Source organism: Bubalus kerabau, chromosome 8 (genome assembly GCF_029407905.1).
Source record: "Bubalus kerabau isolate K-KA32 ecotype Philippines breed swamp buffalo chromosome 8, PCC_UOA_SB_1v2, whole genome shotgun sequence".
NCBI lineage: Eukaryota > Metazoa > Chordata > Mammalia > Artiodactyla > Bovidae > Bubalus > Bubalus kerabau.
Window position 1 is genome coordinate 26,897,588 of NC_073631.1, and position 13,061 is coordinate 26,910,648.

A 13,061-nucleotide genomic window follows, 5' to 3' on the forward strand; every position below is an offset into this window, starting at 1 on the left:
CCACCAGAAAATTACTAGAACTAATCAATGACTATAGTAAAGTTGCAGGATATAAAATCAACACACAGAAATCCCTTGCATTCCTATACACTAATAATGAGAAAACAGAAAGAGAAATTAAGGAAACAATTCCATTCACCATTGCAACGGAAAGAATAAAATACTTAGGAATATATCTACCTAAAGAATCTAAAGACCTATATATAGAAAACTATAAAACACTGGTGAAAGAAATCAAAGAGGACACTAACAGATGGAGAAATATACCATGTTCATGGATTGGAAGAATCAATGTAGTGAAAATGAGTATACTACCCAAAGCAATCTATAGATTCAATGCAATCCCTATCAAGCTACCAACAGCATTCTTCACAGAGCTAGAACAAATAATTTCACAATTTGTATGGAAAAACAAAAAACCTCGAATAGCCAAAGCGATCTTGAGAAAGAAGAATGGAACTGGAGGAATCAACCTACCTGACTTCAGGCTCTACTACAAAGCCACAGTTATCAAGACAGTATGGTACTGGCACAAAGACAGAAATATAGATCAATGGAACAAAATAGAAAGCCCAGAGATAAATCCACGCACATATGGACACCTTATCTTCGACAAAGGAGGCAAGAATATACAATGGATTAAAGACAATCTCTTTAACAAGTGGTGCTGGGAACTCTGGTCAACCACTTGTAAAAGAATGAAACTAGAACACTTTCTAACACCATACACAAAAATAAACTCAAAATGGATTAAAGATCTAAACGTAAGGCCAGAAACTATAAAACTCCTAGAGGAGAACATAGGCAAAACACTCTCTGACATACATCACAGCAGGATCCTCTATGACCCACCTCCCAGAATATTGGAAATAAAAGCAAAAATAAACAAATGGGACCTAATTAACCTTAAAAGCTTCTGCACATCAAAGGAAACTATTAGCAAGGTGAAAAGACAGCCTTCAGAATGGGAGAAGATAATAGCAAATGAAGCAACTGACAAACAACTAATCTCGAGAATATACAAGCAAATCCTACAGCTCAACTCCAGAAAAATAAATGACCCAATCAAAAAATGGGCCAAAGAACTAAATAGACATTTCTCCAAAGAAGACATAAAGATGGCTAACAAACACATGAAAAGATGCTCAACATCACTCATTATCAGAGAAATGCAAATCAAAACCACTATGAGGTACCATTTCACGCCAGTCAGAATGGCTGCAATCCAAAAGTCTACAAGTAATAAATGCTGGAGAGGGTGTGGAGAAAAGGGAACCCTCTTACACTGTTGGTGGGAATGCAAACTAGTGCAGCCACTATGGAGAACAGTGTGGAGATTCCTTAAAAAACTGGAAATAGACATGCCTTATGATCCAGCAATCCCACTGCTGGGCATACACACTGAGAAAACCAGAAGGGAAAGAGACACGAGTACCCCAATGTTCATCGCAGCACTGTTTATAATAGCCAGGACATGGAAGCAACCTAGATGTCCATCAGCAGATGAATGGATAAGAAAGCTGTGGTACATATACACAATGGAGTATTATTCAGCCATTAAAAAGAATACATTTGAATCAGTTCTAATGAGGTGGATGAAACTGGAGCCTATTATACAGAGTGAAGTAAGCCAGAAAGAAAAACACCAATACAGTATACTAACGCATATATATGGAATTTAGAAAGATGGTAACAATAACCCTGTGTACGAGACAGCAAAAGAGACACTGATGTATAGAACAGTCTTATGGACTCTGTGGGAGAGGGAGAGGGTGGGAAGATTTGGGAGAATGGCATTGAAACATGTAAATATCATGTATGAAATGAGTTGCAAGTCCAGGTTCGATGCACGATACTGGATGCTTGGGGCTGGTGCACTGGGACGACCCAGAGGGATGGAATGGGGAGGGAGGAGGGAGGAGGGTTCAGGATGGGGAACACATGTATACCTGTGGCGGATTCATTTTGATATTTGGCAAATCTAATACAGTTATGTAAAGTTTAAAAATAAAATAAAATTTAAAAAAAAAAAAATAAATAAAAATATAATTGTCAATAAACACAATAAGATGTTCAACATTATTAGAAATTAAAAGCAAGTTAAAACATGCTTTTCCTTCTGCTTAAAAGTAATAAGAACTATGATGGTTATTATTGCCATAAATATAGTGAAATAAGTGTAGTAGGTATGTAAGTGGATATTTTTAGGTGGGAAATCAGCAATCTATACAAAAATTCCTAACAACAAGCACACTTCCTTGTCCCACATAACCTACTTCTTATAAAATCACTTCATGGGAAAAACTAGATTTTGCTAGAGGAATGTAAAAAGTAGTTCATTTCAATATTATGTAGGGAATACTTGGGGGGGGAGTAAATATTCACTATAAGGGATTTACTAAATATTGCATACTGCATCCACTTAAGGGAATACTATTTAGGTATTAAATAAGCTTATATTATTAAAACCGAATCAAACAGTTTACAGAGCAGCGTGTATGCTATGTTTCAATTATTACTCAAAATATACATTTTTACTGATAAATACTTTCTAAAATTTGTGTAATAAAAACTTTGTTACCTATGTATATTCTGAGAACGCATGCACAGCATTTCTCCTCAGGAAACATCTACACATGATTTAAACATTGCTAAGTAAGCCTAAATCCAGTTAAAGAGGCCTGCACAATTTCATGTCACTAATACATTTTAGTAATCAGGGTAACAGTAAGGATTCTGCTCGAGTCTTCATGAGGCTACCAGATAAGAGTGTGGTCACAATTAAGCACCATTTCATTTAATCAATCTGACCTGTGGTAGTCTGTCGTCAAACTGAACATATCACAGGTCAGTCTCACACTTACTTTATGTAATGTCCTTCAGGAGTATATTAAAACTGTGGTTGGGGTTATTTTAAGTGAGTTTAGTTTGTTTAAAAAAAAAAAAATGGCAAGCTTGGTTCTCAAGACTCTGAAGAGGAACATATAGGCTAACAACCATAGGTGAGTATGGGAAGTAGGAAGTAATTGGGATCATATTAATAATGAGGTAAAAATATGTGTATCAGTTTTTGGAAAAGCTTTGTAGTGTTCGTCCCTCTAAATCCTGTGGGTAAAATTACTCTCACCATGACTCCATACTATTTTCAGAGAAAGGTACTTTCATGCCATTATAAATTCCTACGGAGTTACAAAGTCTCACACAGAATTATATGGAAAGGGCATTATGTGAAAAGACACCATGGAAAGCCAGGATCCTAGTGGAGAATCAAAACAAGTAAAGTTCTTTTAAATGCTGTCATTTCTGGAATAAATTAAACCTGATACTATGTGAGAATGTCTTAAGTTCCCTTATAGCAAGGATGTTGAGTTATTGTCTAGCAAACAGGCGCCTCTTTTAAGATAATATAAAAATATTCTAAAAAGACAGTTTTTCCAATTAAAATTAATCTAGCTTGCTTGCTTACCTATCAGTGTGTTGTTATTTTGCTTAAGTGTTCAAGCATCTTATGTGGTGTATCATTTTAATACACTGTGAATAAAAATGATGCCCCCTTTTGGTCAGCCAGCGGCCTATTCTGTCTGGTGATTCTTAATGTTCTCTGTAGTCAAATTTCATTACATCATTTTAGAACAGCTCACAACTCCCTAATAAAGGCATGTCCACAATACAAATGCTTCACGTTTCCTAAATGTCATATCAATTCAGAATTACTTTTTCCTATTTCATTTATCATGCTAAATTGTAATTTCTATTTGGCCATGGTCCTTAACTTTCCTTTTAGCTACTCCTAAGCTGTATGTTCCTCCTATTTCTGGAAATTATTTTCCTGCTAAAATGAATTATTCCCCACTTTGTACCTATAGAACTCAATTTAATTTTTATCTTTCCACTTCTTCAATTTGTCAAGATGCTTTGAATTTAAATTCTACAATAAGAACTTCAATCCCCCCAAGTAGATGTCATTGGTACAAATGTAATGTGTATTCATTCAAGTAATTGATAGAAGAGTGTTTTCTGCCTGGAAGATGTTAATCTGAGCCCTGCCCTCTCCAGTTAATTTAGAAATATTGTTAACTGCTATGATAAAATTTATTATGCAAAGGGAAAAATGTGATATAAACAATCAAATCATTTTATTTCTTGAATGCTTTGTATATATCATACTAGACTAAGCAAATTAAAATCAACCAAATGTATTTTTTTTATCAGTCTCACATTTCTAAAGCAAGTGAAATCAAATAATAAGGTTTTGGGAAATTTCCACAGATCAGTGTTCTTTATTTTTATTTCTAATTAATCAAAGGGTAGGAGGAACTGCTGGATATTTCCAAATATTTGTGGTTAAAATATGGGACACGTGAAGAACAGTGCCATAAAGTTATTAAGTAGGATGTAGGTATCCAGTGTATGCACAATCTGCATGATACCAAGCACATTCAGTATAGCCCTGGACTTCTTATATTGGTAATTTCCTCTAGGGCTGAGAATTCAGATTAGCTTATGGAGCTTATTTTCACATTAAAAACTCTGGATATTTTTGTGTAAAAACAATCCTTGGATGAATTCATGTCTATTATACATAAGCTTAAAAATATATGACTGGTTTCTCTCATTGTAGTGAATAATATTACTTTTCTCCTTTTATTTCATAAAACACACAATGAAATCTATTTGGCATATTCTTCAATTCAGGGAAATGGCTTACCATATGCCTGTTCTCAGATGCTTTTTTATTACACAAGGATTTTTTCATAAGAAAAAATTTCAGAAATAAAAATAGATGATACACTAATTATGATCATCTGCTTTTACCCAACTGCACATGAATTGGGGAGTTTCTGAAGTATTTACAGTAAAGCTTGTTAAATAGGAAATCACAGTAGGAAGACCAAAATTATTTACAAAGGATCATTTATTTAACATTTTTTTTACAAAATACAAAAATTGTTGTTCTGCATGAATACATCATATATGAAAAAAATGTGTTTTCACTGAACTTAATTTGAAGACATTCAGAATTTTACCTTCTACCAACTTGAGGAATCAATTTTGTTTTGCAAGTTGTCTATTACCATCGTCAATCGGGGGGATACCCTTTTTCTTGTTAATTAAATCATATTCACAACAGCTAACATTTTATAGAAATAAAATCAGACAATGTCTGTCATACAAAAGCTCTTTCTGCAAGTAACTGATTTGCCTATGATCCTAAATTTTTTTTTCCAAGCTATAGATAGGAAGAATTGAGGAGCTAGGTAAGTTTTATAATAATGTATTAGCAGCAGTTGATAGAAAATGCAACATAAGATTTGTTTTGTCTGTGGTACAAGAATATTCCCTATCAGACTCTAATGTATTTTCTCTACTTGAACACAAGTAAGCACGTGCTGATTGTTTCTGGGATGACAAAATGTATAAAAATACAAGAAGCTGGTTCTGTTTGTCATCGTGAGTGGCTATTTTCATCAGCTAATATGAATGCATTGCTAAACGTAGTGAAGACAGGAAAATGACTTAAGGGTAATATATACAGAGTTAAAATACATTTTTTTTAACCCACTTAAGAATGATTTCAGGCACTGTGGCTGTTTGGGATAAAAATGGTTCATGGTTTATTCTTGAATAGTAATGTAATTGTCAGTGCAAGCGAGAGCAAATACCTGCCCACTGTCACACACATGACCTCGGACATCTGCAATGTTCAAAGCCAATTCATCTTCTGTATCTTCACTCTGGAGGCACCTTCAATACAAATGCTTCATAGTTTGCTCTTGATAGCAATTTAATTTTCAGTGCAAGCAAAAGCAAACACAAAGGCTGCTCACTGTCATACACACGACCAACACCTCTGGAATATTCAAAGCAAGTTCACCTCCATCTTCTCTGTGGAAGCATCTTTCGTAAGTGGCACTTAGTGTAAACCCTCTGTAAATCATGAAAAAACAGACTCGGGATGCCTGAACTTAATAATATTAAAAATCAAGGTCATAGTCCTCTCTCTGTGTAAACGATGTTCGAGTAAGGCTTGCCATCACCACATTTCTTTCCTGAGAATGGAGTTGATCCCCTCTGTCTGTATCATAAGTGTGCATGCTCAGAGCTGTGGTCACTGTCGTGGCTGTCTTCATTTGCTAGCGAGTCCCCTGTTTGCTGGAGGGTGGCTGCACCAATTCCCGAGAGCTCTGAAGGGAGGAGCGTTCCCTTTTTCACATTCACCAGTTCCTTTTCTCGAGCGGCAGCGCCTTGCTGTCCTCCTTTTACCCTCTTCCACTTCATTCGCCTGTTCTGGAACCACACTTTCACCTTTAACAAAGAAAGGGAACAAGTGAAAGAAAGAAAGAAAGTGAAATGGACAAACTTTTTTCTTCCATTTTGGTCATCAATGAAAAAAAATGGCTTTTCCAAAGCTTTTACAAATATACTGTGAAATAATGAATATGAAAATAAGTCACCATTGAATTTAATCAGGGCCCATGTTCATAATAATTTTAAAACATTCAGAAGGTCCCAAGTCCTGTATTTTGTATTTTATGACATGTGCTAAGTCGCTTCAAAAGACCCTGATGCTTGGAAAGATTGAAGGCAGGAGAAGGGGACAACAGAGGACGAGATGGTTGGACGGCATCACGGATTCAATTGACATGAGTTTGAGCAAGCTCCGGGAAATGGTGAAGGACAGGGAAGCCTGGCGAGCTGCAGTCTATGGGGTCGCAAAGAGTCGGACACGACTGAGTGACTGAACAACAACAAAGCTGCTTCAGTCGTGTCCAACTCTGTGTGACCCAAAGGACCGTAGCCCTGCAAGCTCCTCTGTCCATGGGATCCTCCAGGCAAGAATACTGAAGTGTGTGATCAAAACCCCATCATTTACATCTCCTGTACTAGCAGGCAGGTTCTTTACCACTAGCCCTCCTGGGAAGCCCATTTTATGACACAGCATGTAAAAGAATAGATGGGAAAGTACTGTATCATTTTAGGTTGTTCAAAGGTATTTAGTTTATAAAGAGTTTCTGTGCATTAGAACTACCATTCAGTAATTGTTTTGGTCAAACAACACCCACTTTGCCCCCTCCCCCTGCTGTCAATTCCCGGACCAATCTAAAATATACTCAGGGAGCTCCTGATGAAGCTCCGTCTGGAACGTCATTCTATGCCCCTGCAGTCCACTGCTGCACTCACAGAGCTTTATTTGGCCATTTCACCTCAGAGTGAGTCCATCTTCTTCTGAACTATGCTTTTTCTCCTCCCTTAATACTTTGATTTTACATTACAAATATGTGATTCTGATTTCCTCAAAACAAGATCAAAAATTTTCCCTGGTACTGCTTTTTAGTTGCTCAGTCGTGTTTGACTCTGTGACCACTTGGACTGCAGCACACCAGGCTTTCCTGTCCTTCAACATCTCCCAGAGCTTGCTCAAACTCATGTCCATTGAGTCAATGATTCCACCCAACCATCTCATCCTCTGTTGTCCCCTTCTCCTCCTGCCCTCAATCTTGTCCAGCATCAGGGTCTTTTCCAGTGAGTCAGTTCTTCGCATCAGGTGGCCAAAGTATTGGAGTTTCAGCTTCAGCATCAGTCCTTCCAATGAATATTCAGGGTTGATTTCCTGTAGGATTGACTGGTTTGATCTCCTTGCTGTCCAAAATTTTCACTAATACTTGTTAAATGCTAATACTGAGTTTGTATATTATGTTAATCATATCAGCTTTGTAGAGATCTATTTTCCTTCTAAAATCTTAACTGAAGTTACCTAATATATGATAGAAGTGATTTAGCATGCATGCACATAATAAAACAAAAATTGTATGTATGCATTAAATGACCATCCACGGCTACAACCATAATAATGGCATCATTTCATTTTCTTGTTTAGGAAGAAATTAGTTCCTTTCCTATTGCACTTTTCATCTTTGTATATTATTAAGCTAAGTAAGCTAAGTGTTCCTTTTACATTGCATTTCTCTGCCTACTCCACTTAAAGTTACCACAAGCCTGAATTTTGTGTATATCTTCCTTAAGCCTTTATTTGGGCTTCCTCGATGGCTCAGTGGGTATAGAATCTGCCTGCAATGCAGGAGACACAGGAATGTGGGTTTGATCCCTGGGTCAGCAAGATCCCCTGGAGGAGGAAATGGCAACCCACTCCAGTATTCCTGATTGGGAAATCCCACGGACAGAGGAGCCTGATGGGCCACAGTGAAAAGGGCTGCAAACAGTCTGACGCAACTGAGCACACAGAGCACAAGCCTTTATTTGAAACAAATAAACAGAGACAACAGCTTTTCTCACCACACATGGACCCTAAAAAGTACTGTTTAATTCTTCTTGTCTTTTAGTTTTATCAAAATGGAATGCTTTTAACTATAAGACATGTTTTTTTTCTTTTTGTTAATATTGTCCCATTTTATTTGGTTTCTTTCTTTTTATTGAAGTATAGACCCTGATTCTGGGAAAGATTGAGGGCAGGAGGAGAAGGGGACGACAGAGGATGAGACGGTTGGGTGGCATCATCGACTGGATGGACATGGGTTTGGGTGGACTCCGGGCGTTGGTGATGGACAGGGAGGCCTGGCGTGCTGCGGTTCATGGGGTCGCAAAGAGTCGGACACGACTGAGCGACTGAACTGACTGACTGCTAGCTGTTTTACACTGTTGTGTTTTTACTGTGACTCGGTTACACATTCTTTTTCATATTCTTTTTGATTATAGTTTATCCCATGATATTGAATATAGTTCCTTGTGCTATAAAGTAGGACCTCATTGTTTATCTATACTATACATACCACTAACTCTAGGTTTCTTGCCTAGTCCATGTTGATTCAAGGCATGGCATTCTCTTTTTATGATTGTGTGCAATTCCACTCTGTGAATATATCACTGTGTACCCACCCATTCTCCTGTTCATAGACACTTGAACTATTTTTTCTTTTATAATTGATGCTGTTATAAATATTCTTGCAGTTATGCTGTGATAAACGTGTGATAGAACTTCTCTGAGTATACATCCAGGAGTTGCCATCAGTGGGCCACAGGGTGTATGAATGTTGAATTTAACGTGATAATATAGAAAAATTATTTTATAAAGTGTCATCCATTTTCACAGTCCAGAGTGTAAGAGTTCTTATTGATCCACATCTTAGTGTCAGTATTTGGATTTATAAGTAAATTTTTTTCCAATATAATGACCATAAATGTTATCTTACCATGTTCTAATTTTCCATTTCCTGATTACTAATAAGGTAAAGCATCTTTAAGTGATTATGATCCATTTGTATCTCTTCTTTTGTGAAATGCCTCCACATCTTTGGGTTGCAGTGAATGTTTTTTGATTTAATTTCATTCCTTATTTTGTTGTTCAGTTGCATTCCTTATGGACTCATAAAATATGTTCCAGATGCTAATTTAATGCTTTGGGGTTATATGGCTGTTATTACAATCTATAAGTTTATAGTGTGTTCTTTTCCTTTCCTTGGGTATCTTTTGACCTTTTGGATATCTTTTGATGATCAGAAACTCTAAAATTTATTATATTCAAATTTATCAAATGTTTCTGTTATGACTATCTTTTTCATTTCTTCATTAAAAATCCTTCTTCTGAGACCATTAAGATACTCTTCTATGTCTTCTTTTAAAAAGTTTCAAGGTTTGCTTTTCAAATCAAAGTAAGTGCTTAACTCTGACTATTGATTTTAGTATATACTGCAAAGAAAATTTCTAAATTTATTTTATTCCAGTTGTATAATAAGTTGTTCCAAGACCATTTAACAAATAGTCCACCCTTTTCCCAGAAATTATTGTTTTCAACTGTTGTATGTCAAGTTTCCATGCATGCATAGCTTTATTGATGCACTCAGCTGTTCTCTCCTTTTGACAAAAAAAAATCATCTTAATTATTATAATTTCATAGGAAGTCTTCCTATTTGACACAGATAGTTCTGTTATATTCTACTCCAGGAATATTTTGAATATTCTCCATTTTCATTTTATAAACAATCTCAATTTCTATAAATTCAAAGTACTAAGAGAAGCTAAAGAGAAAGGTACTATATTTCTAAAGATGTATTTATTTCAGTGGTCTTCAAATCACAATAAATCACAATACTCCATCAAAATTAGTACAGTTTTCTCAGCTGCTGGCACGAAAAAAAAAATCTTTAAACTATGTCTTTTCTCAACTCTGCATTTTCATTGTTCTATCAGACTATAATTGAAATCTTGTATTATACACTACCCATATATATATTATTATATTAAAAAAATAAGAAAATGTAGAAACTCAGAATTTTTACTAAAATAGATTGATTAAAAACAAGTGGATTGATATTCTTGTATTATTGTTACTTAATAACCAAATGATAAGATGTGATTTTTAATCACATATCTACTCAGGGCTAAGCAGCTATACCGACCGATAGGTGCTACATATGCACTTTCCAAACACGAATTTTTATAGATGAGGAAGTTGAGACTCAAAGGTTAAACAACTTGCCTAAGAACACAAAAATAGGTAAATGTGGTACCAGAATTTAAACCTGGGGTTGGTTTGGCTTCAAATTGATTTTATTTTGTTTTGTTCCTGTTATATTTCAAGCTCATACATTTTAAGCCTTCAGGTTAGAAAAGTAAAGCATATAAAGTATGCTATCCATATGACTAGTATCATTCAGGTAATTCTCCTACTCAATATAATTAGGTTTGTAAATATGACACTATCTTCCTGTACTGTAATTTAGGTAATTATACTACTCAATTTAATTACCACTGTAAGCTTGACATTGCATGTTTCATTAGATCTTTTCCACATGAATTGGGCTCTACTTCTGGCTTCACTTCTGCGTGAATTTGAGAAAATTATACTTCTCTCTGCCTCAATTTTCATATTTGTACTGTTGGAATAATGAGCCTTTCAAGATTCTCCATAGAGACATTTTCTCCATGGACAAATCCAGATGGAAGAAACACATCATCATCATTGTCACTGAAGAGTGAAATATCCAGCCAAAATAATCTTGGCAGAAAATGGGAAGAATAGATTTTGTTAAATCTACACTTATTTCCTTTTTTAGGAGAAGGAGTGCAGTAATTCTGTAATACTAGTATAAAACCTGTTATGTGCAATTCGACATGAGAAAAATGTAATTAGATGGTATGGATTTTAGAAACAGTATAGGCTATTTTGTGTTGTTTCCTGTGTCTACCATGTGAAATTTTGCCATTTCATTTTCTTAAACAGACTAATGAAAGACTTCATTAAAGGGCTTCCCAAGTGGCTCAGTGGTAAAGAATTCTGCCAATGTGAGAGATGCAAGAGTCATGGGTTCAGTCTCTGGATTGGGAAGATCCCCTGGAGGAGGAAATGGCTATCCACTCCAGTATTTTTGCCTGGAGAGTCCCGTGTATATAGGAGCCTGGTGGGCTACAATCCATGGGGTCACAAAAGAGTGGAACAAGCCTAACTGAGCACACACACACATCATATATATACGTGGTTTATAGATGTGTGCACGTAGGTGAAAGCATTTGATGATTATATAATAAATCTAATAATTCTAACACCTTTATGTATTTTCTCAAGGGATCAGGCTACGTATTTCATATGAGAACTCCATGAATTTAGTAATGGAACAAAACAGCAACACATGCAGTGATGAGTACACCTTATAAATTGTGAAGGAAAAGTACAGAAATTCAGTGTGTCCAGATGTATTTTCAAACATACTATGAAATATTGGGACAAACTAAAATAAGGAGAGGAAGATCTGGGGGTGCATATATTTTTCCACAACCATCACAGTATTAAAAGCAAGTCCATAAAAGTAATTTCAAATTATGTCAATATTGCCATTAGAATAATAACACCATGGTTTTATAAATAAAGAAGCTTTATAGTTTAATTTATTATCACTTAATCCAGCTTTGTTGGCTAGATTGAAAAAATACTTTTGGAAGACAGTGAAAGAATAATCATTCAAATGCTTGACAATTTTTAAAATAAGGAAATTATTTTGATTAAAGTTTACAAGTTTGTTTCATATAAAAATCTGTATTTATAAACCAAGTACAGTTAAACTAATCTCATGCTTTCTTGATGACTTGGAATCTCTATTTATTCACTCATTCATACACTCAGTATTACTGCATGCTTAGTAATAGGTAAGAGGGGTTAGACCAAAGAACGTATACAAATAAATAAGAAATAATTCCGGCCCGCAAGGGCAGTTTACGGGCTATATGTGAGGCCTTTGGCATATACTGAGATGCATAAAGATTAGCTTCATCTTTTACAGAATATCCTTAAATTGCTTGCAGTTGTAGTTGGTGTCATTGCTAATCCCCTAATAAGAGATTCCCCGAATGGTCCATAGATGGCATGAACCCTACCCCTACATCAATGTCACACACTGCTTTGTTGCCACAAAATTATTATAGAAAACCATTTCCCTCCTCTGGGAATCTCATGATGTTATTGCTACTGGCATCCTGTGTGCCTCTGCTTTTTTCGTCCTAGTAACCTAGAGTAGTACCTTAGGAGCTGGGACACTGTATCATCAAATATTTTGCGTACAACTAAAACAAATCTGCCCATCTTGGAGTATGCTATATAAATTTTGCAAACTTTTATTGCTTTATTTGGGCTTAAAACATCTGGTCCCATCACTTCATGGGAAATAGATGGGGAGACAGTGGAAACAGTGTCAGACTTTATTTTTGGGGGCTCCAAAATCACTGCAGATGGTGACTGCAGCCATGAAATTAAAAGACGCTTACTCCTTGGAAGGAAAGTTATGACCAACCTAGATAGCATATTCAAAAGCAGAGACATTACTTTGCCAACAAAGGTTTGCTAGTCAAGGCTATGGTTTTTCCAGTGGTCATGTATGGATGTGAGAGTTGGACTGTGAAGAAAGCTGAGCGCTGAAGAATTGATGCTTTTGAACTGTGGTGTTGGAGAAGACTCTTGAGAGTCCCTTGGACTGCAAGGAGATCCAACCAGTCCATTCTGAAGGAGATCAGCCCTGGGATTTCTTTGGAAGGAATGATGCTAAAGCTGAAAC

At 35.9% G+C, this 13,061-nt stretch overlaps 1 protein-coding gene across 1 annotated transcript in view; it reads right to left on the reverse strand.

The window, feature by feature from the left end:
* Nucleotides 1-4,884: 4,884 nt before the first annotated feature.
* Nucleotides 4,885-13,061, reverse strand: part of MEOX2 (mesenchyme homeobox 2) — a 75,101-nt gene continuing 66,924 nt past the window's right edge. Inside the window, exon 3 of the mRNA XM_055589895.1 lies at nucleotides 4,885-6,306. Coding sequence (XP_055445870.1) covers nucleotides 6,082-6,306 — 225 coding nt within the window. The 3' untranslated portion in view covers nucleotides 4,885-6,081. The remainder of the gene's footprint in view (nucleotides 6,307-13,061) is intronic.